Source organism: Mustela erminea, chromosome 8 (genome assembly GCF_009829155.1).
Source record: "Mustela erminea isolate mMusErm1 chromosome 8, mMusErm1.Pri, whole genome shotgun sequence".
Lineage (NCBI taxonomy): Eukaryota > Metazoa > Chordata > Mammalia > Carnivora > Mustelidae > Mustela > Mustela erminea.
The window spans coordinates 37,695,644-37,718,109 of NC_045621.1; the positions used below are offsets into that span (position 1 = coordinate 37,695,644).

Below are 22,466 nucleotides of genomic sequence, written 5' to 3' on the forward strand. Positions count from 1 at the left end.
CGGATGACTCTTGATTTGGACTCAGGTTGTGATCTCATGGGTCATGATCTCATGGTTGTGAGATCGAACCCCACATTGGGCTCCACACTGAGCACAGAGTCTGCTTGAAACTCTCTCCCTCTCCCTCTACTACTTATGCTCTGAATCAACCAACCAACCAACCAACTAATCAATCTTTAAAAAAAAAAAAAAAGAATTGAAAAATTACATGTGTTTGTAACTGAAATAAAAGTTTCACAAAACAATACTTACCCCTACTCCCTATGAGATACTTTGCACTCCCATTTCAATTATTCTTTTCATACAAAGGCTATCTCTAGCTGCAGCTTTTTGAAATTTAAAAGTTTTTCTTTTGGCTTTTAAAAAATATTTTCTACAGCAAACCCATTTTGTAATAAAACAAAGAAAAAGACTAAACAAAACCAAAAATTTAAAAATCATTTTCTTCCAAGTAGCACTGGCCTCAAACAAGTTTGGTCCAGAGGGAGAAAAATCAAGCGGGGCCCCTGATTACTTTCCTAACATCTTGCAGCAGGGTTCGAGGTACACTGGAATCTGAAATAAATGTCCTCATCTCTTGCTCTTACCTCTGGGGTAGCCAGGTTTCAAGATGGGCCCCGTGATCCCCACCTCCTGGATTTTGCATCCTTGCAGAGTGCCCTCCCTCAGTGTATCAGGGTTGTCTCTGTGACCAATAGTTTGTAGCAGAAACAAGGGAATGCCACTTCAAACATTAGGTTATACAAGACTGTGGCTCCTGTCCTGGGTGAAAGACACATACAGCAAGGAGCCGAGGTATGCAGCCAGCAGTCAGTGAGGAACTGGGGCCTCCTGCCAATAGTCAAGTGAATAATTGTGATAACTACAGGCCCAGCACACTCATGAGAGACTGTGATCCACAATCCCCCAGTTAAGCTCCTAGACACATGACCATTGGGTGTGTAAGGTAACACATACTTGTTGTTTTAAGTTGGTCAATTTTGAGATAATTTGTTACACAGCAGTAGCTAACTAATACACGCCCCCAGTGAATGGTCACTGGGATTCACTGGACTGGCCCGGCAGCCCCCATTTAGAACTGAGAGAAGAGAAGGAACTGGGATTGTTCTATTGTTGTTGAGAAATAGGGAGACAGTTGGCTGGAAGCCCAGGGAGCAGGAAGGGGTAGAAAAACACAGAACGAAAACTTTGCGGCAAACTCAGTCTATGAAACAAACAGCTATATTCAAGGTGAGGCGTGGGATACACGGAAGCAAAAACTCACCTCTGCGGCCGCCATCCTCCTCACCCCATCGTTGCTGTGTGTAAACAAGAAAAGCTACTCATCCACCAAGTGGAATACAAAATTCAGTTGAATTCATTAAATGGCTTCTTTGTCCTAATGAAGTGAAAATATATATATATATTTAGAGGACTTTTCTGTGGTTTTCATGGAAAACTGACAACCAGGCACCCAAGGAAGGTGATTCTGTCCCCAAATCCAGCAAAACGGACCAACTGTTGTCTCCTCTGCTGTTGGGAACTTAGTCTGAACTGTGCGTCCTGGTGGCTTTTGGGGACCCATCAGTATTTAATCCTCCTCACTTCCTGCTCTTTCTCCCTAGTCTGTCAGCTGGTTGCGTTTTTTCTTCCTTCAGTTGGAGTGTCCAACCATTCTTATAAACATGTAAGGTTGGAGTGTCCAACGATTCTTATAAACATGTAAGAACTCATATTTATATAAAGTGTTTGCTCTGAATCACTGAGGCTTGAACCACTGATACACAGGAGCCACGCTCTCGGTATTCGAAATATAAAATAAAAAACAGATGTAAATGTGTACACACACATTGCCAACAAGCTGGGGTTTTACTTTAGTTTTGTTTGAGAGGTGAGGGGTGGCAGTGAGAAGCTGTGATTAGAAGGCTGCTACCTGTAATAGATGCTCTCCTTAGAAATCTGAAAGCTAGCAATTCTCTTTGCTTTCTGCACCGCCTTCCTACTCAAGACCCAGGGCACATGGAAAGCTCTCACTACTGCTGAATGGTGGGGAAGAAATGGAAGCCAGAAAGTGTGGATGGAGGGCGCTGGAGGGCAAACCTTACTCCAGTATTTCTGCATCATATCCTATCCCTTTGGGCATTGGGAGAACCCTGGCACCCCTTTCTTTGGGACAGGGTTCTTAATCACCAATGCCTTGTCCATCTCCCTTCCCACAACCTCTGTGAGCTATTATCTCCTCAGGCGGGAATGGAGAGGGTAGAGAAAGGATACCTGAGTTGTCTATTGTGTAGATTGTAAATCTTACTCTATTGCATAAGTATGTGATCTTGGGTACGTGGCATCAACGCAATCATTTATTAAATAGAAGGCTGCTTTGTTGTTCTAGTGACCCTTCCAGTTCCAAGAATCTAAACAATGGTAATAATTATTAACACCCCAGTCCTACCTCATCTCGCTCTCTAACTTCACTAATGGTAACTGAACAAACCAACAGAAACACTAAAGCACTAAACACCAAGACGGCATAAAAGTCCAAGGCATAGAATCAAAGTGATATTTTTTCCCTGAGTCACTTGAATATCTGGTCAGAGGTATTTCCAGAATAGACCTCCACTTCTCTTTTGGCAAATTAAAATTACATTAGAAATTGTTATGTGATTTTGTTCAACTCAATTAAAAGAGGACCTATGTACACTTGTCAATCACCTGAGTTGATCTAAAAAAAACAGTCCATGGACTGTGATAGAGGTTAGAAGCTTAGAAATTTAGAGCAGGAAGGGGATTTGGTGTTCATTTCATCTGCTCCTGTAATCGATAAGAAAATACTCAGTGAAAGTTACAGGACTTACCCGAAGTCAAATTCAAAAAAGAATGTACCTCTCAAAATTTCAGAGCTCAGCCATCATTCTAAAATGCCATGGCAGTTAAACAGAAATGTTGAAAAAAAAAAAAAAGTTTTGCAAATAGCAGGAAAGGATTTAACAACGAAAATCCGCAGTATTTTACAAATATTTACAAAATTCTGAATTGAAACAAACAGCAACTTTAAGTTATAAAAAAGAAACTTTATCATCATGAAAACAAATATTACAGAAGTTAGAACCAGCCCCTGTAAATGTATTGGCGATTATAAGAAGTCATTCTGTGTTGACTTTCCTTCTTTCCTGGACTGTCTATACTAAGAAATATATTCCAACTACTTGTCATCTTAAAATTGACTTAAAAAATGTTTTGTTTTCAAAATGGACTTTTGTCTTCCCCTGTTGCTTATCTATTGCAGTGAGAGAAACAGTAAGATCTTTTCTCATTCATTCATTTTGTTAGACCAATGCTTTTTTAATTGACCAAACCTGACATCCCTAATCATTCCTACCTAGCTCATCCTATTTGGTCATGAATCTAAGCTCCCGTTCCTGAACAATCTCTGATTTTGTTTGTTTAGTCTTTACTGGCTCAAGTGAACTATTTACCATAAAAATACAACTGGACTGTGCCAATAGCAATTTTGGCTGAGAGTACAGCATCGCCTGTGGTGATGGACCTGGTCGTTACTGCTCGTGGTGGTAGTGAGGGGTGATGCGAAGAGGCAGTTTTTCTGAGCGGGTGAAATTCTGACTGTTGATGACCCTAACTCTTCTTTTGATTGATTGATTGACTTGAGAGACAGACAGAAATAGCGAGAGAGAGAGAGAGAGAGCACAAGTGGGCAGGAGAGAGAGAAGAGGACTCCCTGATGAGCAGGGAGTCTGATGCAGGACTCGATCCCAGGACCCTGGGATCACGACCTGAGCCAAAGGCAGACGCTTATTAACCATCTGAGCCACCCAGGTGCCCCTCTTCTTTGGATGTTTACAAACATACATGGTTCAGCACTTAACTGTATATATAGTTGTTTTGGTTTCTTTTTGCTTTCTACTGGGTCCTTAAAGTCCTTGGAGTTAAAGAGCACAGATTACAAAAAGGAGCTAACTGGCAAGGGGGAAACAATGTAAATGTAGAACCCTCATTCGTTCAGTGACTACTTGCACGCCAGGCGTCAAACCAGGCACCAGAGATGGGAAGACTGGAGGGCTGGCATCTCCCACAGGTGGTAAAACGTCACTCAATGGTGTTTGTAGTATGCTTCATGGACCACGAAAGTCTAGTGAAAATCTCCCGTAAAGAGAAAACAATGGTTTAAACAAAAGCCTATCCGTCTGTCTACCTCTCCATCTATCCCTCTGAATTCATTCACTTTGCGGTGAATGTCTTTTCATCAGTGACTGAAGCGTTTCCCCATCCCACTTCCGTCCATCTCTATGGGGATGGTGAGATGGGTAAGAAAAACGCCACGCTGGACAGGAAGACCACAAAAGTCCCACGTTTTTACTTCTATTTGTCAAAATACCATTTAATGTTTGGGGAGGAAATGGATATCATCTCTCTCCATCCATCTGGAATGTTATGCATCAGGACAAGGCGGGCAAATGAATCTATTCCAGCACTAAATTGTCCGTGGAGGAAAGCAAGCTTGTTTTGCCCACCCCGTTAGCCGATAATGCTGAGAGACCAACTTGTTTTAAGTAGTTCTAGTTGAAAACACTGGCTTGGATATTTACTTATTATCCTCCAATATCAGTTGGAACTACTGAACTTTTCTCAATGAATTTAGTTAAGGCTGTTTTAATTTGGAAAAGAGACAATTTTAATGACATTTCCAGAATTCTCTTTAGTTGTATTTTAAAGAGAAAAGAGGAAATCTTTTTTCCAGGAATGTGGAAGTTCTCATTGAAGCTGAATGTCAGAACAGTAAGGAGGGTGATGTCCGCCCAAGAACACAAAGAGAGAGAGATATGCAGTATGTATGCAGAAAGGGCGAGGAAAAAATTGTGGTTTTTTCTATATAAATAATTTTTTTCCTTTTCGGATCCCTGCTTGGATGTGCCACGAAGTTCTGATTTGTTATTTACTACAATTATCTGCTGAACATAATTTGAATGCTTCCCCAAAGCTGCAACACATGGTCACCATTTCTCAGCTGGGAGAACCAGACCCCCTTATCTGCAATCTTTGAAAGTGTTAGGGGGCGTTCTGACTTGTCACAGCGACTAGACAGCTACTGACATTTGGAGCTGGGGACTAGGTCCTTGGCTCTGCAACAACCCCTTCCCTAGAGAGTGTCTTGCCAACCCAAATGCCTAAAATGCCTTTGTTGAGAATCTCTGGAAGACGACCCAAAAAATCGTCCCCAAGATTGTGAGAATATTAACATTAAAACGTGACCTTAGATGACGCAACTGATTGGACCACTGCTGAGACTGGGGTGTGAGTTCGGGGTACCGACTTTCCCTTGGAGGGGGGTTAGGACTCTTCCTGGTCCACAGCCTCGTTCTCACCAAGCCCTTCACGCAGCTCCATGCAAGGTACCATGACGCCGGGGGCCGTACACGGTTTCTGAGAGCTGTATGTTCTCTTGCACCAAGTGGTGTCAGTACTCGCTTTGGGCGTGGAGAACTGGCTGGGAGAACCAGTCTTAACAAAAGGCCACGTTCCTTCATATTAGGAAGTGAACACCCAGCCGAGTGCACAGAGCCTTCCCTCCATCACTGTTAACTGCAGACAGTCGTTTCAAAGCACTGCTTCCTTGCAGCAACCACCCACGGAACGGTAAACTCCATAAATGCCGAGCTATCCCTTTAGCAACCTCGACTGTTCTCAGCCCACATGTTCCTTAATATGAATCTTTTTGATAAAATAAAAATTCTTAATAGAGTGTCCTAAGGAATGTTTCGATGTATAATAGCAACCTAGAGGATACTAAAATCTATTCTGGAAACCGGAATTCCCAGGGAGAGAGCAACCATCCAGGTGAGCTTGGGTCTTGAAGCCACAACAGGTACCAACACCTTACCTGTCTATTAAGGTTGTCCGGTGTCCCAAGGCAAATTCTTGGGGACCAAATACACATTTGGAGGTTCCGGGGGCCGTTCCCCTTGCAGGGCCCAGGACAGGTAACCTCTCCAGGCTCCAGCCCTGGCTTTGGTCCTCCGCCCGGGAAGTGGGAGAGGAGGGAACACAGACCAGATGGCAGGGAGGTTCCTAGCCTGGCTGAAGACGAGAAGGAAGCATGCAAGGTGTGAGAATGACACCTCCACATCCACAAATGCACTGGTCTCACGTGGAACACTATGAAGGGACACTATGTGCTTCCTACTGGAATACTGACTCGATGATTGCGATTAAGACTTAAGACTTCTATTTAACCTGATAACCTACCAACATCAATTCATAGAGTTACAGCAACCAAAAATGTGATGCTACCAGATGCTCCTTGTCCCCCCATCAGATTCTGTAACCCAGACAGCTCGGCATCGGTTACAAACTTCACCTACGTGCCAGTCTCGTGATGGGCTTGCCCTCGGGCGCACCTTTCATCTGTGACTGAAAGTCTTTTGACAGACCAGGAGATTCATCAAGGGCAAAATGTGGTTTTACCCTTAGGCAGGTAGACTAAAACCACAGAGAATGTAGATGTCGTGTGTGTATACAGGTGTGTTATCAGTACACAGTAGGCATAAACTTCATTCACTTGTTCTCTTGAGAATAGAAACCCCCTGTCCCCACTGGCAAATTCAGTCATCACTCTTAAAAAATACATCCTAAAATGCTACCCTACATCAATTCTGTTTCTCGGTTTCAGTGAAATATACTGACTCGGACATTTGTCAAGAACAGGGCAGCCAGGGACGCCTGGGTGGCTCAGTTGGTTAAGTGGCTGCCTTCGGCTCAGGTCATGATCTCAGCGTCCTGGGATCGAGTCCCACATCGGGGTCCTTGCTCGGCAGGGAGCCTGCTTCTCCCTCTGCCTGCCTCTCTGACTGTGCTTGCTCACTCGCTCTCTCTCCCTCTATCCCTGACAAATAAATAAATAAAATCTTAAAAAAAAAAAAAAAAGAACAGGGCAGCCAGTCCTGAAAGCCTACAACTGTGATGTCATGGTGTCCCCACTAGGGGGCTCTATGGTCTGTGTACATTACCAGGAATCTCCCGATGCCAAAGGTACTGCTTCCCCAAGGCCCAGGAGGATGTGATAGTGTTAACTTTCACCACCAATGAGCAAGCATTAGGGTCACATCCCTGAATGTATTTGTTTTCCTCCACGATCTGCCTCTAGAAAAGGCTAAGATTACTACTGTGATATTTACCACTACAGGAAGCTTGCCAAAAGCCACCCATACAAGCATACCACTTCTCAGAAGAACCCTCTGGTTGTCCATAATTTAATAAAACTGACCATGTAGGATAATGCTGTTTATTAAAAATATATTCAGGGAGAAGGAAGTCAGTGCATTTATCCAATTTTACATACACATCTGTAGTCTGAGGTTCCATTATTCCAACAGTTCATATAAACCACTGTTTCAGAGAAGAGAAAAAAAAAGGCTTTACATAGGAGATCAGCAATTGGTTATAGGTTTGGTAAGATGAGTAGGCTTGTTGTAAAAATAAAACCACCTCTTCCATTAGTAAAGAATGTCTCCTTTATGCAGAACAAGTCTTCAGAGTTTAAGAACTTTTCTTGCAATAACTTGAAGTACTTGGAAAACAGCCAATCCTCCGTTTTCTATAAATATAAATGCTCTATTTTGTCTGGATTTTTCTTTTGAGGTAAAAGAGGAAGCATTTTCAGTGATCTGTCACTAGGTTATCCTTTGCTGGGTAGGCCAACTACGGCAACATCAAACCTAAGACTCATACAGAAGCATTTCTGAGAATTAGAAATACAGAGCATGACATTTCCAAACAACAAACGTTCTCATTACAGTAGGGAAAATGAAATGGGTCAAAAACCAAAGCCTAAGATAAAGGAAGTAAATCTTTGCTAACGGAGAAGGAACAATGGCACCCAGAATCCCACACAAGGATTTGGCTTCTGAATGCATGCTTAGGTCTTTCCCCTCCAAGTCTCCTCTCTCGTTACAACTTTCCTGGAGTATCAGGGTCGTTTCCATTTCCTGAGTTTCTAAGCACTGACAGGAATTGGGAGCATAGCCTCGGCAGCTGGCGAATCAACCAGATGGAAGACACACATAGAATTCGCTGGCTGGCTATTCCTGTGTTACATCAGAAGTCGGACCTAATTTCTGGGACTCGGATGCTGGGGCCTCTCCCTCAGTCTTATGGCCTTTCTGCACAGGACACCATACAGCTCTTAACTCCAGACCTGGAAGTGACTAGTCAGTCACAGCTGCCCCACCCTCTTTCATGCCCTGTCCCCGAGTCACGGAAACAGGTAAGAGGCTTGAGGAAAACTACCTTCTTTATAGAATGTTGAAGTCAAAGAAAGTTCTCGGTCACTACAAATGCAGGAACCAGAGTTCAAGCACAGGAAGAGAGAAGTCTGTGTCCTTACAATGAGTAGCTGTGTGCAAGTTTTCTGCTGGGTTGGGCTAAGGCATCTAGAACTCTCTCCATGTATGTTTCTGATTAGACGACTTAGAACTCACAATTCACTGCGGAGGGGCTGGGATGAGGGGATTATATTTAATCACCTCTTCGTTCTTAGAGTGTAATAGTTAAAAATATGTTCTCATATACAAAGTGGATCAGATTGGCTGCCTGTGTAAACGACACCACAGCAAGTTAAAGGACAACAAAGTCTCAGTCACTACCCAACCGTCTAGGTGGATAAAGCATCCTCAGCAATCAGTGCTTGTTGGTAGAATTACTAAGCAAATAAATTTAAGGCAAAACTGTAATAATAGCAAATGAAGTATACACTTTCTTCCCTATGATGCAAGATTAAGGCCTCTGCCAAGAGAGATTGCTTTAAAATGGGAAGAGTCTTCCTGCCCCTAATTAACAAGGGATCCCACACGTGAAGGAGGAACTAAAGACTACAAGCATTTAAACAGGCGAACTACTGACTTTGCAACCACCAGAGTTTGATTCAAAACCATCCGATATATTGGTTGATGTGGGACATTAACGAGGCCGTGGCTGCCAAGGGCCACATTATGGATAAAATGTCAGATACAGATACTTTAGTAGGAAACATTGCTTTGTTTATACAGGTCTAAATTTTAACAACAGAACCTTTAGAAAAAATGAGGAACAAAATTCTCTGTTCACACAAAAATCTTTGTGCTTAGTTTGTAAAAAGATTATCAGAATAGTTCCAACAAATCGGCTCATTCTCTAACACAAAACATCCCTTGGTCGCACCACTCGGCTCCTCGGCTGTCAATGCCAGAACTGCAGAAACAGGACTCCCTTCTTGGGGGTCACGGTGGAGCTGCTCACTTGCCAGAGCCCCCCTGAGCTGCTCTGACAGCTCCACCACACTTGGGGGGGGGGTCCCCAGCCAAGTTCTCAGTGAGGAGGGGGGAGGCTCCATGTAAGGCCATTTAAGTGTAAAATGACAAAATCATCAAAAGTAAAACAAGCCACTAAGTTTCTCTTCATTGGAGGGATGGAAACAAAGGGGTTTCTACACCAATTAAGACAGACTTTGGAACGGTCTGTAAAACAAAAGAGAACTGATTTCTCGAAGTTCAATTTAAAAAAAAAAAAAAAAAAACCAACACCAAAAATGAGCTCATCTCTCATTTCCAAAAAGAATTATGAAAATTCCCTCGAATTTATGCAACAGGCTTAGGAAGGAAAGAATCTCCTCCCGTTTTCTTTCCATGTTTTATGTTCAAGTTACTACTGTAAATTCTTCGAACAGCGACATCAGCCACGACGCGACTCATGGAGACGTGACGATTTGCTTGCACTGAAATACATCTACACGATGGGAAGTTATGCATACGGCACAGAACTAAAAACAAAAAGGTGAAGCAAACTTTATTTTCAGGTGAAAACAGTAACCTATGGATTGTTGTAGATCTGGGAAATGAGCATGTGAAACAACTGGACAGAGCATCGCTTACAGGTGCTTTTATTGGTGCCGAGACAAAGGTTTAACTGTCCCAAGTCAGCACGGGGGCGTGGGGGGAGTGTGGAAGGAAGACGACTCTGAACAAGGGAGAAAAAAATTCCTTTACTCCAACAGGGGCTGAAAACTGCCAATTTTCTTGAAAATGTTACATCAATTCAAAATGCTCTGGTCTGAGGGTAATAGATCCCAGCCAGCCCGAGCTGCAGACTTTTGAACCTACACAGAAGAAATAAGTGAGCTTTCCCAGCCTCAGCCCAGAGGCTACTGTGGTCACCGGAGTCACGGTATCAACGGTCCTGTGTCACTGGGGAGAGGGCAGCAGTGCCCTACAGCTAGATTCAAACTAAGCTATGAGAAAAGTCTACCTGGCTACAAAGGCTGAATTATATGGACAGTATGTTTCCGTTCAATGAGTCTTGAACCGTATCTTAATTGGGGAGAGATCACGGAACAGAAGCCCATGGCTGACGGAAACCGGACTGCTGCGAGCGCTGTAGGCGGAAGAGCCGCGGGGGCCACAGACAACACGTGACTCCGGGAGGGTAATGGGGCAGTGGCGGGCACGGAGAGCTAACCTACGAGCCCACATCTGTCAAAGACACGTGAGCTTGAACTTCTATCCTTATGTACCAGAGGTGTCCTTGAAGGAGACAAAGTGCAGACTTGGCTCGATGGACACACACACCCGGAGTTAAACTGCACAGCGACATTTATTGTTTCAGCCTGGAAAAACATCCCTTTTTTTAAATTTCACACAGCAAAGCAAGTTAAAAACTTCACTCATCAAATAAATGATAATTTAAACAAGAACTTGCTAAAGAACCCTCATCACAACAACGTTTTAGGGCCTGATCACTTTTAAGTCCATGGGGCCATTAATGAATATCGACCAAGTGTCTCTTGTATGATCTGCAAGCCGTTTTTCCTACAACAAGAAGGCGTAACATGTTTCCTTGACTCAGGTGATACATTTAGAAAAGAAATCATGATTTTTTTCTTTTGCTGTAACAGGCAGACACTGCATTTCTCGTGTGATCAGGAAAGATGGAACGACTGCTGCCCTTCTCTCGCTGCGATCAACAGTTTCTCACGCATTATCTCAATGCTCGAGTAGTCCGGCAACTTAAGATAGTTCACACAAGTCATGACAGAGGGCAAGAAGTCATCGGGGTTTTCTGTTGATTCGAATGTCTTCCGGACAATTGTCAAAGGTGGATTCAAACTCCGGAAGCCTGATGAAAGGGAAGGAAGAAAGACCAAGGAACCTATTAGCAAGTTTGCAGGATGCAAATGGCCAACTCAGAGGAGAACATTTTCTCAGCTAGAAGAATCAGTCTGGAATCCTGAACACACCCTCTCCCGCTATCACTACCAGGAAACGTCGCACCCCCTTGATGCACGGGGTGAGCACACACACAGGTGTTCTTTCTTGCTTGGCAATTAAATCTACACATTTGATATATGTTTAGTGTAAGGTGACTGGCATCTGCTTTATTTACCATAAAAAGCCTGCGTAGAATATGGAGGCAAACAGTTCCTTAGGCTTTCTGACTTTTAAAACAGAGTATCAATTCAACTCCTGTTAGGAGTGATTCACTTCTAGGAAAGTAGACTCTGCAAAGCACTCTCCTCTAAGAGTTTCTAATTCAAATGGCCTGATGATCTGAATTTTATCTGGAAAAGTAGCATTATGTGTTCATTAACAATCCTACTTCAGTGTGTTTAAGAGACCATTCTTATGAACGTCCCTGCTGGTGAAAGCTCTTATACATTGCAAAACAGGGTTACACTTAGAAGCATTACGGTGTTACAGCTAAGGCCCTGTAAGTCAACTACAGAATATCCTGCTGTGGTACTGAAGTCTGGCTGGCTGACACACCCGTTTACCCACCGAGCAAAGGCATACCCACCTCCAACAGGCAATCTTGGGCTACCTGTCACAAACTGGAGAAATAACCTCTGCTGCTCATTATCAAAACTACTGAGAATCTCAAACAAGAACTTCACAGCCCGACTACAACAGAAATAAACAACCACAATTATTGCATCATATTAAAATACAGTTTTGAATCACCCCACAATGCAGACCCTCACAATTAGCTACATACTGTAAAAACTTAACTACCACTACCTATGAATTCACATTCCAGTACACTCTGAAATCCAACTGGTTTCTGTTGTCACAGCTGGAATTCAAATGGCAGGATTACTCTAACAAGTAAGACTTGTCAGGGACTGTACAGATGTCTCCGTTTTACTACACAGAAAAATGGGTAACGGGGTGAGACCTGTCCTCTCCCATTCCCCACCCTGTTCATATTTACAGAAATGCTTGATAAAGAATCTTCGGGTCCTAAGGTCTTAACAGAAACAAGGCCAAAATATCAGAAAGTCTCCTTTAAAATAGGTAGACAAATTTAGGGTGCCGGGATGGCTCAGTGGGTTAAGCATCTGCTTTTGGCTCAGGTCATTATCTCAGGGTCCTAGAATTGAGCCCCTCATGAGGATCCCTGCTCCGTGGGGAGTCTATTTCTCCCTCTATCCCTCTCCTCACTCGTGCCCATGCTCTCTCAAATAAATAAATGCTTTTTAAAAAAATTTTTAAATAAAATAGGTAGACAAATTTAAAAATGTTTATGATGTATACATATACACGCACACACCACCCAATTCTTGACCATCAAATGAAAATCCTGCCGACCCCACTACTTACCTGTCGTGAGTATAACCGTGATCTGGTCTGCAGCATTCCATCAGTGTCTTTGCATCCCACGTGTCTGCCTTGCTGCCGCACAAGAGCTGATCCAGCTGCGTGTTCACACAATGATAACAAATTACAAAAGACACAGCTGCATAACAGAGTGAAACTCACAGGCGTGTTTTGCGGTATACCAATAGAATACAGGTCTACATGTGCCAAAGGAAAGTTTCATTCTCAGCATCAAAAAGTTCTGCCAAGAACCTCTTTTTGTCCGATGTGCTCTTCTACTGCACTTATGAAATCAGTCTCCTCTCCAGCTGTAGGAAGAAGCCCTCTGCCCCCATGCAGGGACTGGGGCCTAGAGAAACCTTTAATTGCCAACAGAACATACTTGGGACAAATCCTTGGTTTAAGTTTACTTGACTCTTCTCATATCTTTAGCGGCTTTCCCTTGATCATCTACTTCTAACCAGGGAGAGTTCATAAATCCTATCTTCTAGAAACCCAAGGGTATACATGAAGGAATCTAAGACACAGACTACTGAGCTGAATAGAGAAGTGGGAGAAGCAAGCTGAATGAAGGCAGCAAATGGGCAGCTTTCCCACTCTTTACTGTAAAGAGACGCAGATGGTGGCCAGATGGTGGCTGGGGCGGCACGGGGACCAAGCTAGCCATCACAGGGGAACATTAGAAAGCAAACAAGTGCTCGTATCTGCCTGGAAAATCTAACATCAGCTTCAAATTAAACCACCTTTTCTCTGGTTAACTGCCCATCTGCAGAATGACTGCGTACTTTGAGAAAATCCAATTCAAGGCATATCAAATTTAGTGTCTACTGTTATGTCAACCACTTTCAGGGTACTTAATGCATCCTGTTCAGTAACACAGAGGTTATCGCAATTCACGGATGAGGCAGGCAGATCAGATGCAATAACCTAGGTAAGGTCAGATGGTTAAGTGGTGGGGACCGGAATTCAATTCCAGGAGCAACGCCTGCTGCTTTCAATTCCAGGTGACATTCAGTTCCTCAAGTGCCAGGTACACCACCTGCTTCAGTGAGTGGCAAATCGGAGTGGACATAAAAACCATAATGGAGATTACAATGCTAAGTCATTCAAAGAAAGCTGGATTTAGCCAGTAACAGACATGTATTCTAAAGTTACTGCTCAAATAATAAACAAAAGGGATTCCAAACTTTTGCTCCTTCCTATGCCAGCTCCTCACTAGTGAGTAGTTTTTCGGACTCTTGTACTTAAGAAGGCTGGAAAATTGCACACAGGCTCATGTTCCCCTTCTCAACAGCATCCGCAACACTCCCTTAAAACTTTAAGGACTGACTGCAATCATAAAGCAATGTCTTACCTAATCCAGGAAGTTTAGAAAAAAAAAAAAAAGGTGCCCCCTCCTCTGTGTTCACCACTGTGGACCCAGGCCCCTTCCTGCCAGCCCCAATAACCCAGACACCTGCATCCCACCCTACCCAGGGCCAGGGGACAACGAGGCTATGTGCTCACCAATCACACATAGACCCCACTCTCTGTTAGATCATATTTAGTATTTATATAATACAAATGTTACATTTATATTCTACTATATTTTATATTTAAGGCTCTTCTTTGCTCAGGCAATGATCTTTCCCAAACCTCCCACAACTCCCATCTCCGCTTGGTTTTTGTTGTTGTGGTTGTTTGCAACAACCTTTGGCTAGATGGCACAGAGACAGCCCGCTAAGGTAACTACAGGTACACATGGAGTGATGAGCGGTTCTTTCTTTAAGACATAAGGTACTCACTTCTTCCGGGTAGAAGTACTGAAGATGACTAAGTGGGAAGACGGATTCAAATCCATCTCTGAAGGAATCGAATTGCCTGGAAACGCCTTCATTTAGTGCCCAGAATATAACCAGCTGCAAAAAGAAAGGTCTTTTAGAAACCCTGACAAGATTTCATTTCTCTTTCCTATTCAATACTTGGCAAAGTACAGTGAAACATCCTTCCTGATCACTCAGAAAAACAACAAAAAAATAGGAAACAAAATACAAGTCATTCAAGTCTCTAAAATACCTCTCAGAAAACTGCATAAAAGATCACTCAGGTCAACTTCTAACTGGGGGCCTGGCCAATATGAAAATGTAAGGCGGCAACCACCACCACCAACCAAACAAAAACCCATGAGCATTTATATTTAGTGTGTTTTTAAAAATCCATTTATGTAAAAACCCGATGGCACAGAACAGTACCTTCCCAGATGAGAAACAGATGACAGTGTCCCAAAAGGATAAAATGTTATTTAGAAGTAAAGCTGATGTTTCAAGATTCGCAATTATCAACTGTTAAGTGTTTTGAATTTTTAGTGTGAAAATTTTATATCTAAATCCTGATTAAGTTCTTAGAAGCCAACCCTTCCACTTCACTTAGCAAAAGGCCAACTGTGCAAATGCAGTCCCGGGAAGTCGAAAAGTAACAGAAAGCTCCTGTTATCAGTCCAACATGATCTAGTCATCAGTGACTCTGGCTAACCCACTGGGCTCAAGAAATACAGGACATGTTCAGATAAAAATAAAAACAAAAACGAAAGCATTATTAAAAATTATTTTCAGAGAACCTTTACCTGGTCATTTGCCAGTAGGCTAAAAGTTCAGCTTTCTCAAGGTAAGGAAAAAAGCAGGTAGTAAGAGCAGACAGTTCTCTGAATACTGAAGCGGGTGTCTTTCAGTCAGTCACAGAACTGTCGGGGACACTAAACAAAGTCTGAAGACCTCTGCTATCTACTCTCCTTCTCTAGCAGATGAAGAAAACCAGAGCCAACATGTTTCCAAGGTTCTATCCAAAATCCCACTGTAGGTTGCTGAAAAACCCAAGTTTGGGTGTAGTTGATACTCGATCTTGAACCCAAAGCTCTTCCCACTTGAGGTCAGAAATAAACCAGAAGAAAATTTTTAAAAAAGTAGTAATAAAGATCAATGTAAGTTATCTTAAAACAGAATTTCTTTTCAATACAAAATAATTTTCCCTTAATTTAGCAAATATAATTAAGAACCATGAACTATCTCAAAGTCTTTGCTACCCCCATAAACGTACGTGTATGTTAATTCTATCAAGTTAGCCACTTTGATAGAAAGACAAAATGCAGTTAAGCGAGAACACAAGTGATAGCTCCTTTTCACCGATTTCTTTTAAATACAGACAAGGTGATATTATTGGTATTCAAGCTCGAGGACAGCAAATATGAGGTCACATGAGGATCATGAACTATCCAACATGTTCTCTCAAGCACAGACAGAAGCTAAAACCTGAAGAAATGGACTGACGCAGTGATCATGGGTGCCAAGGGTTTCACTGGGCTGGAGAGGCAGCGTCCCTCTCCCCCAGAGCAGTGTCAACAAGAAGCCCCATGTCCCCATGCTGGCCTTTCCCCGGAAGGGCGCCGCGACTACATACTCTTAGATACTCCTCTAAGTTGTGGATGGTGACAGGTATATCCTTTCCTCCTTTCTTCAGTTCGATGTTGGGAAACCCTGGCAGAGTGAAATCCAATCCTAGATCTTCAACTGAGCAGCCATTCATAGTCAGGGTTTCTAATGCATATTGTAGACTCTCTTTGGTCTAAAAAGGGGGGATGAGAGATGTCAGGCACTGTCATTCCACTGGTTCTGTGTCTGTGTTTGTAAGACAAAAGACATGCTAATACATTTTAAGGGCTCCCTCTGCTCTTACAGGACTTCTTTTTGTGTCATCATCTACACATGAACAAGTCTCAGATCCCAAAGAAATGATCTCAAACATTTCAGAATCCAACTATTTTTATTTGGGGAAAAATAAGCTCACTTAATTATTCCTTCAAAATGAGATGTCGGTCAATGTGACCACATTTCAAATCAGATTTCACAAAAAGTCATAATCGCTTCTACATGATGGTCCATTTGAGAGTGATTACAGAGCCAGACAAACTTTTCCTAAGTTCTGTATTAATCTTCATGAATCCAATTATACATATAGTTAAGTGCCATTCCTTAGACAGGAAACCATAAATACAAAGAATGATTACTTGAGTAAATACAAATAGCGCACCATCTAAGGAATGGTAATTAACTTTTATTCCACCCCTACCCCCCAACCTGGAAAAGCTCAAGTCTAAGGGACACCCTGGAGACTTCTCATCCTATGATTTCAGGACTTCAGCACTGTGACAACAGATCTGTATCCACACAATAATGCTGCGGTGAAGAAAGGTTCCAACAGAGCCCTTGAGTCATACTCTAAAGACAAATGTTAAAAGCAGTCTGTATTTTTTTTTTTTAATTCTTACACAGATTTAAGAATTACACATTTTTTTAGATTAGAAACCAACATGCAAAATGGCAACTACTACCTGAAAATGAAGGTACATGGTACAGGAGAAAGCAAAATGGCTTTCCAAATTCGAAATACCCCCAAGTATGAAATTCCCAGTGGCTGAACAGTCCAGGTGCAAGAAATTAGTCATTTAAACTAAAAAAAAAAGCTAGGAAGTTCTGATTTAAATTAGCCATTTTTAAAAAGGAAATTAAAGCCATCCAGATTAATTCAGAATGCAAAAGAGGAAAAACACTAAGATTAAGGTATAATCTTAATCCGTCCTTCCCTGTAAAAAGCCTGTGTTTAGGTCTCTCCTCAGCTGCAGGTGAATCATTTGATGAAACCAGAAGGGAGGCCTTTCATTTTAAGTTTAAGGTATTTCTCAGAAAGACTAGATAGTAATCATCAATATCTCTCAAATGTTCTCCTCCTGGAAAGCTCTTGAAACTGCCCCCCACCTCTCACACAGATCAAGGTGGTCACTGATATCCTAACGGGAAGTCTCTTCTCCCACAGTTACTTAGGGAACATCTTATTTATAAAGGTCTGCATTATAACATGCTATCATTGAGAGGAATCTAGAATATATAGGGTCCCTGAGGTATTTAAAAGGAATTCACTGTTCATTTCTTCAGGCTTTACATTACACTGAGAGCTAGTAAGCTTCATGTGTCTTTTAAGAATGTACACTTCCAAGTTTGCTCCACCTATAACTTCATAAACAATGAGGGGAGGGGCTCCAGAATACCACATACCACCATTCCTCATGCACTGGATGAAAAGTGGTTAATACAGTACAGCAGTTTCCACGGAATGTGGTTTCTGTGCTATGCATTTTATACTTTTAAACTGACAACATTAAAAATAAAGATTAAAGATTTGTAGAACAAATCTCAAAAAAGACTGAAGAGAACGGGTGGCACGTTGCAAAGTGTGTAAAGAGAGAAAGCTGCAGAACTCGAACGCGAGTTCCAGCTCTCCTCCCACACTCTGGATCCATGGCCTTGGCCAGTGACTGAACCTATCTGCCCTGAGTGTCTCATAAGCAAAGGAAGAGTAACAGAAACACCTACGTCTCTGACACATATTATGGATTAAATGATTTAATATACATACGGCACGTGGAATAGTGCCTTTCCTCGCTTTTTGGGGGGCCACCTAAGAGGTGATTTACCTAAGAGGTGGTTCCAAATAAGATTGCATTCATTTTTAAAATTGACAAAGTTGGGAGCGCCTGGGTGGCTCAGTGGGTTAAGCCTCTGCCTTTGGCTCAGGTCATGATCTCAGGGTCCTGGGATCGAGCCCCGCATCAGGCTCTCTGCTCAGCAGGGAGCCTGCTTCACCCTCTCTCTCTGCCCACTTGTGATCTCTGTCAAATAAATAAATTAAAAATATTTTATAAAAAATTAAAGAAAATTTATAAAGTCGATAAGCATAAAACTGATTCTAAAAAATGTTAAAACAAAATATCTTCTATGGAAAAGATGGACTTGGCCTCTTTAAAATGCTAATTGCTGTCAATAAACAAACTGTTCTTTCCAAAAATCACTAATTAATAAGGGGGATAAAATTAATTCCCTTACAAATCACCTTCTTCCCTGATAAGGCATTTTAAAATTCTCATCTGTTGAGAGCTCCTCTCCAGTTTATCGGGAGATGTGACACTTTCCCTACAAAATCTGCTCTATTCTTACTTTACACAATTTATAAAATGGGAGTTGATTTAACACTGGTCCATGTTGCCTGCCCAAATATAGCTAACTGACGCTGTGCCGCTATTTTTTAAATGTGACTTTGTCTTCTTCTGCCTAATACAGAACCCACTATCAATTTCAGATTGGGTCAAATAATTTTTAATCTCTTATTAATATGTAAAGAATATACATTAATGATATAAAGCTCAAGATTACCCACTCTAATAAAGAAGTCTCAACAGATGTTACTAAGAAATAGTAGACACCTACCACCCTTTAAAACTATTTTTCTGATCTTTCTATAAACAGATGGACTGTTCCTAAATTAAGCTACCTTTCTGGAAAAACAATCTGTCCTGAGGATAGTTTTTATTGGTTTAAATGCTTACCGAAGAAATTCAGTATGATACAGTATCTGCCCAGACACATAACACCCACCTAAAATTATTAAGAGCCTTATATGTTCAAGTCAGGAGTGTTTTTCATTTACTTGTTAATCAAGCTGTTATCACCTGCTGTTTTTATAAGTCCTCTTACTCACTGTGAAATCGTTTCAGTTAATGAAAATTAAACTCTTCCAAAATAAAATAAGTAAAATAATGTAAAATAGTAACTGTGTCAAATAGAAACCATTTAACAAAGACCTCATCTTACAACAGTAGAAACGGATCCACTTGATCATTTCCTCATCTTCTAACCTTACCTGGGATTTATCTTGTTCAAGTCTTTTCTTCTGTCTGACAATGTCTTCTAGGTGATACACTGATCTGGCTACAACCGGGTCAATGTCAAACAAATCATGCGATGTCAGTGAAGTTTCCTGCCTCAGCATCCACTTATAAAAGGGTAAGCCAAGGGGAAGGTCCACCTGAAAGGAAGTATACAAAATATTCTAACAGTCACGCTAAGCTCCTATAACTGCCTCAGTTCTGTAACGGACACTCTAAGAGATCATTTATAAAGGCTGAGTAATAACTCACCCCTCCAAAAAAACCACATTTCGGAACTGTTTCTCTCATTACACACAACTGTTCCCATTTAAACCCAATTTGGGGCCCTGATATTGTGAAAAATTTAATACACCAAAGAATCCTATTTAAACAGTGACCCTAAAAAGGTTATCTTTCAATGATGGATATATATTTTCCATAAGGGCCTCCAAACTAAGAGATCGTTTACAGGAATCTTAATCTATTGGGGATGGAATAAACTAAATTCTACTGTAGTCTGCATTACTGCACATCTGGGGGAAAAAGAGGTTAAAAAGAAGAATCAAATAATTAAAACTGAAAAAAATGTAACTTCTAAAGAAACTGGTTAACAGCCCATTCTGTAAGCAAGACAAAACTGTCAGCTTGGAAACTTGACACTGGATGAAAGAAAATGTCTTCTATATACTGACCAAGTGTCTCAGATACTGGTCCCGAATTAGTGTTTTTAAATAGAAATCTCCATCTTAAGTCATATGCCCATTAAGCCCATGACACACTGTTTTAAAACCCAGCATGAAGTGCAGGGGATTGAGATACTCTCAGAGTACACAGACAAAGAAAAATGTAGACAAGCAAATAATCCTAAACTTACCAATCTGAAATCCATGATAGCCTTGGCCATTAACTTTCCTAAGAAGCGAAACTTCATCTTAACCTTTGCGATGTGAGCTGGCTTAGCCGTCCTACCAAAGGGAAGCGCAAACAGGCCCTGGAGGTTTTGAATATACTTGGTCCCTTCTTGGCTTCCTATGAAATGAGCAAGTCACAAAACTTTAGATGCTATTTCCAAAAACAAAACAAGACAGCACAAAACCTGATAACTAAGAACATCTAAGCAAGTCAGTATTCTCAAAATCAGGATCATGGAATAAAGTCCTCTAGAGCTGGAAGGTTCTCCCTAATTTGATAAAAGAGGAAACAAAGGCTAAAATTTGAATGACGGTCAGAGCCCATGGCCCTCTACTAGAAAGTAAATCTATTTAATGAATTATAAAGGTCCTTTTACCTCACGTGTAAAGCACAAACTGACAACCTCACACATTAATATTACCTTTTGGATTGCTAAGAGTCACTTCTTCACCTCTCCAGAGACCCAAGTCAGCTCTCTGTAGTTCCTGAGATACAAGTGCATAAAACTCCAGTGTAGGCCCGAGACCTGTACCAACCTACAAAAGAACAAAGGCAGAACAATTTCAAATTTTCAGACTTTACGCTGCCTTTTTCTTGGGCCAACCTCTTTGCAATATGGATATTAGCAGCAACTGTTTAATTCATGCACCATTTCCCCAACTGTCCTGATCAGGCTCCTTCAGCCTTGGTCCCCCAGAACAAGAACAAGCCACCATCTGTTACTGCCCAAGACCCTCACATTCGCACTGTGTGCTGCGGGCTTCTACACTGACAACAGTACTGCTGTAGCTCTTGCACCCCTGGCGAATAAGAAGGCTTTGTCTGAGGATGATCTCTTTCCAGAGTCTTCTCAGGTGAGCTATTACCCTGAAACCAACTCAAATGTCGTCTCCTCAAGAGAAGCCTCCTCTTCAGCACAGGGACTCTGCTCCTTTTTCTTCAGAAATCGTTGTTCAGGGACTTCTCACATCACCTCACACTGCCACAGTTTCATTCTATGTTTGCATTTCTCCCTCAAGGGCAACTTTAATTCACCTCTATACCCTCAAGAGTACCTGGACACAAAACAGCCACTGAACACTGCTTTGCTGAAGAACACAGGGCCCAGGGAAGGTCAGACCCAAGTGAGCATCCACCGGGCTAACTTAGCCTCAGGGAGTACGTCGGTGCTTCTCAAGCCCCCCGGGGCCCTAGAAACTCCTGAGAGCTTTATCAGTATGTTTGCATGGAGTTGGTGAGCATGTCCTGAAGATTCTCGCTTGACAAGTATGGTTAAAGCCTGGGCACTGGTATTTTAAAACCAGCCTGGATGTGACTGTACAGCTCTGAACGAAAAGCCCGCTCCATGAGAGGCATCCCGTGTCCATGCTCATAGCCTAGTCACTCCTTCACATTCTATAAAGGTCTGACCAGCTCGAACCATAAATTTAGATATGCAGCTTATGACAAGTTAATATAGTAGTTTATAGGCCACCTCAAATCATTATCCTGATCAAGATAACTAGAGTTCACTTAGAGATGATTTGCAGATAATGGGCATTATTTTATCATTATCACAGTTACTTTTTTTAAGTATCCAAACTAGTTTAAAGATCAGATCCAATCCACCAAGTATTTCACTCTAACTTTGCAAACAGCAACATACCAGGTTGGATGTGGTGGCACCTTCTGGACCCACCAACATACCCTGGCTTTTCTTTTTTTCACTCTGCACACTCCAACCCATCATTCAACACTGTAAGCCCCCCTTCAAAATATATTCTGACCTGGTCCCTTTCCTGGTCTACTGCTAGAGTCTCCTGCATGCTCTCTGCACCTGCATTCCTGGCATCTCCTGTCTAGCCTCACAGTCTAGCCTCACAATGCCGAGAGGCCTCCCATCTCACTCACAGCAAAAGCTCGTGTTCTTCCCCGGGCTGCACTGCCTGGGTGACCCCTCCCATATAGCCTGACTCCTACTCTGGCTGGTCATTCTGTGGAAGGGCCAGGAATCTGCCTCAGGGCTTTTGCTTCTCTGTTCTTTCGCTAGAAAAACCCTTCCCTAAATGGTAATGACTTGCCTGTCAAATGTCCTCTTAACCACCCTATCCCTTCCCCCATGCCAATCCACCTTTCTTTCTCTTCATCATGTGACCCATCATACGCATATGCGTAAATATGCGGGGGGCGGGGGAGTTCTGTGGTGGTAGGAATTCTGTATACTTTGT

General features: G+C 42.1%; 1 protein-coding gene across 17 annotated transcripts in view; it reads right to left on the bottom strand.

The window, feature by feature from the left end:
• Window positions 1-9,510: 9,510 nt before the first annotated feature.
• Window positions 9,511-22,466, bottom strand: part of TRIP12 (thyroid hormone receptor interactor 12) — a 147,421-nt gene continuing 134,465 nt past the window's right edge. For 13 of the 17 annotated variants that reach the window (XM_032355072.1, XM_032355077.1, XM_032355076.1 and 10 more), the window contains 8 exons: window positions 20,681-20,795; window positions 20,222-20,376; window positions 19,341-19,505; window positions 16,047-16,211; window positions 14,399-14,512; window positions 12,618-12,712; window positions 11,815-11,918; window positions 9,889-11,136 (listed from right to left, as the gene is read on the bottom strand). In XM_032355072.1, coding sequence (XP_032210963.1) covers window positions 10,940-11,136; window positions 11,815-11,918; window positions 12,618-12,712; window positions 14,399-14,512; window positions 16,047-16,211; window positions 19,341-19,505; window positions 20,222-20,376; window positions 20,681-20,795 — 1,110 coding nt within the window. In that variant the 3' untranslated portion in view covers window positions 9,889-10,939. Of the gene's footprint in view, window positions 11,137-11,814; window positions 11,919-12,617; window positions 12,713-14,398; window positions 14,513-16,046; window positions 16,212-19,340; window positions 19,506-20,221; window positions 20,377-20,680; window positions 20,796-22,466 lie in introns of all 17 variants that reach the window. The other 4 variants (XM_032355070.1, XM_032355069.1, XM_032355067.1 and 1 more) reach the window with 1 other exon arrangement.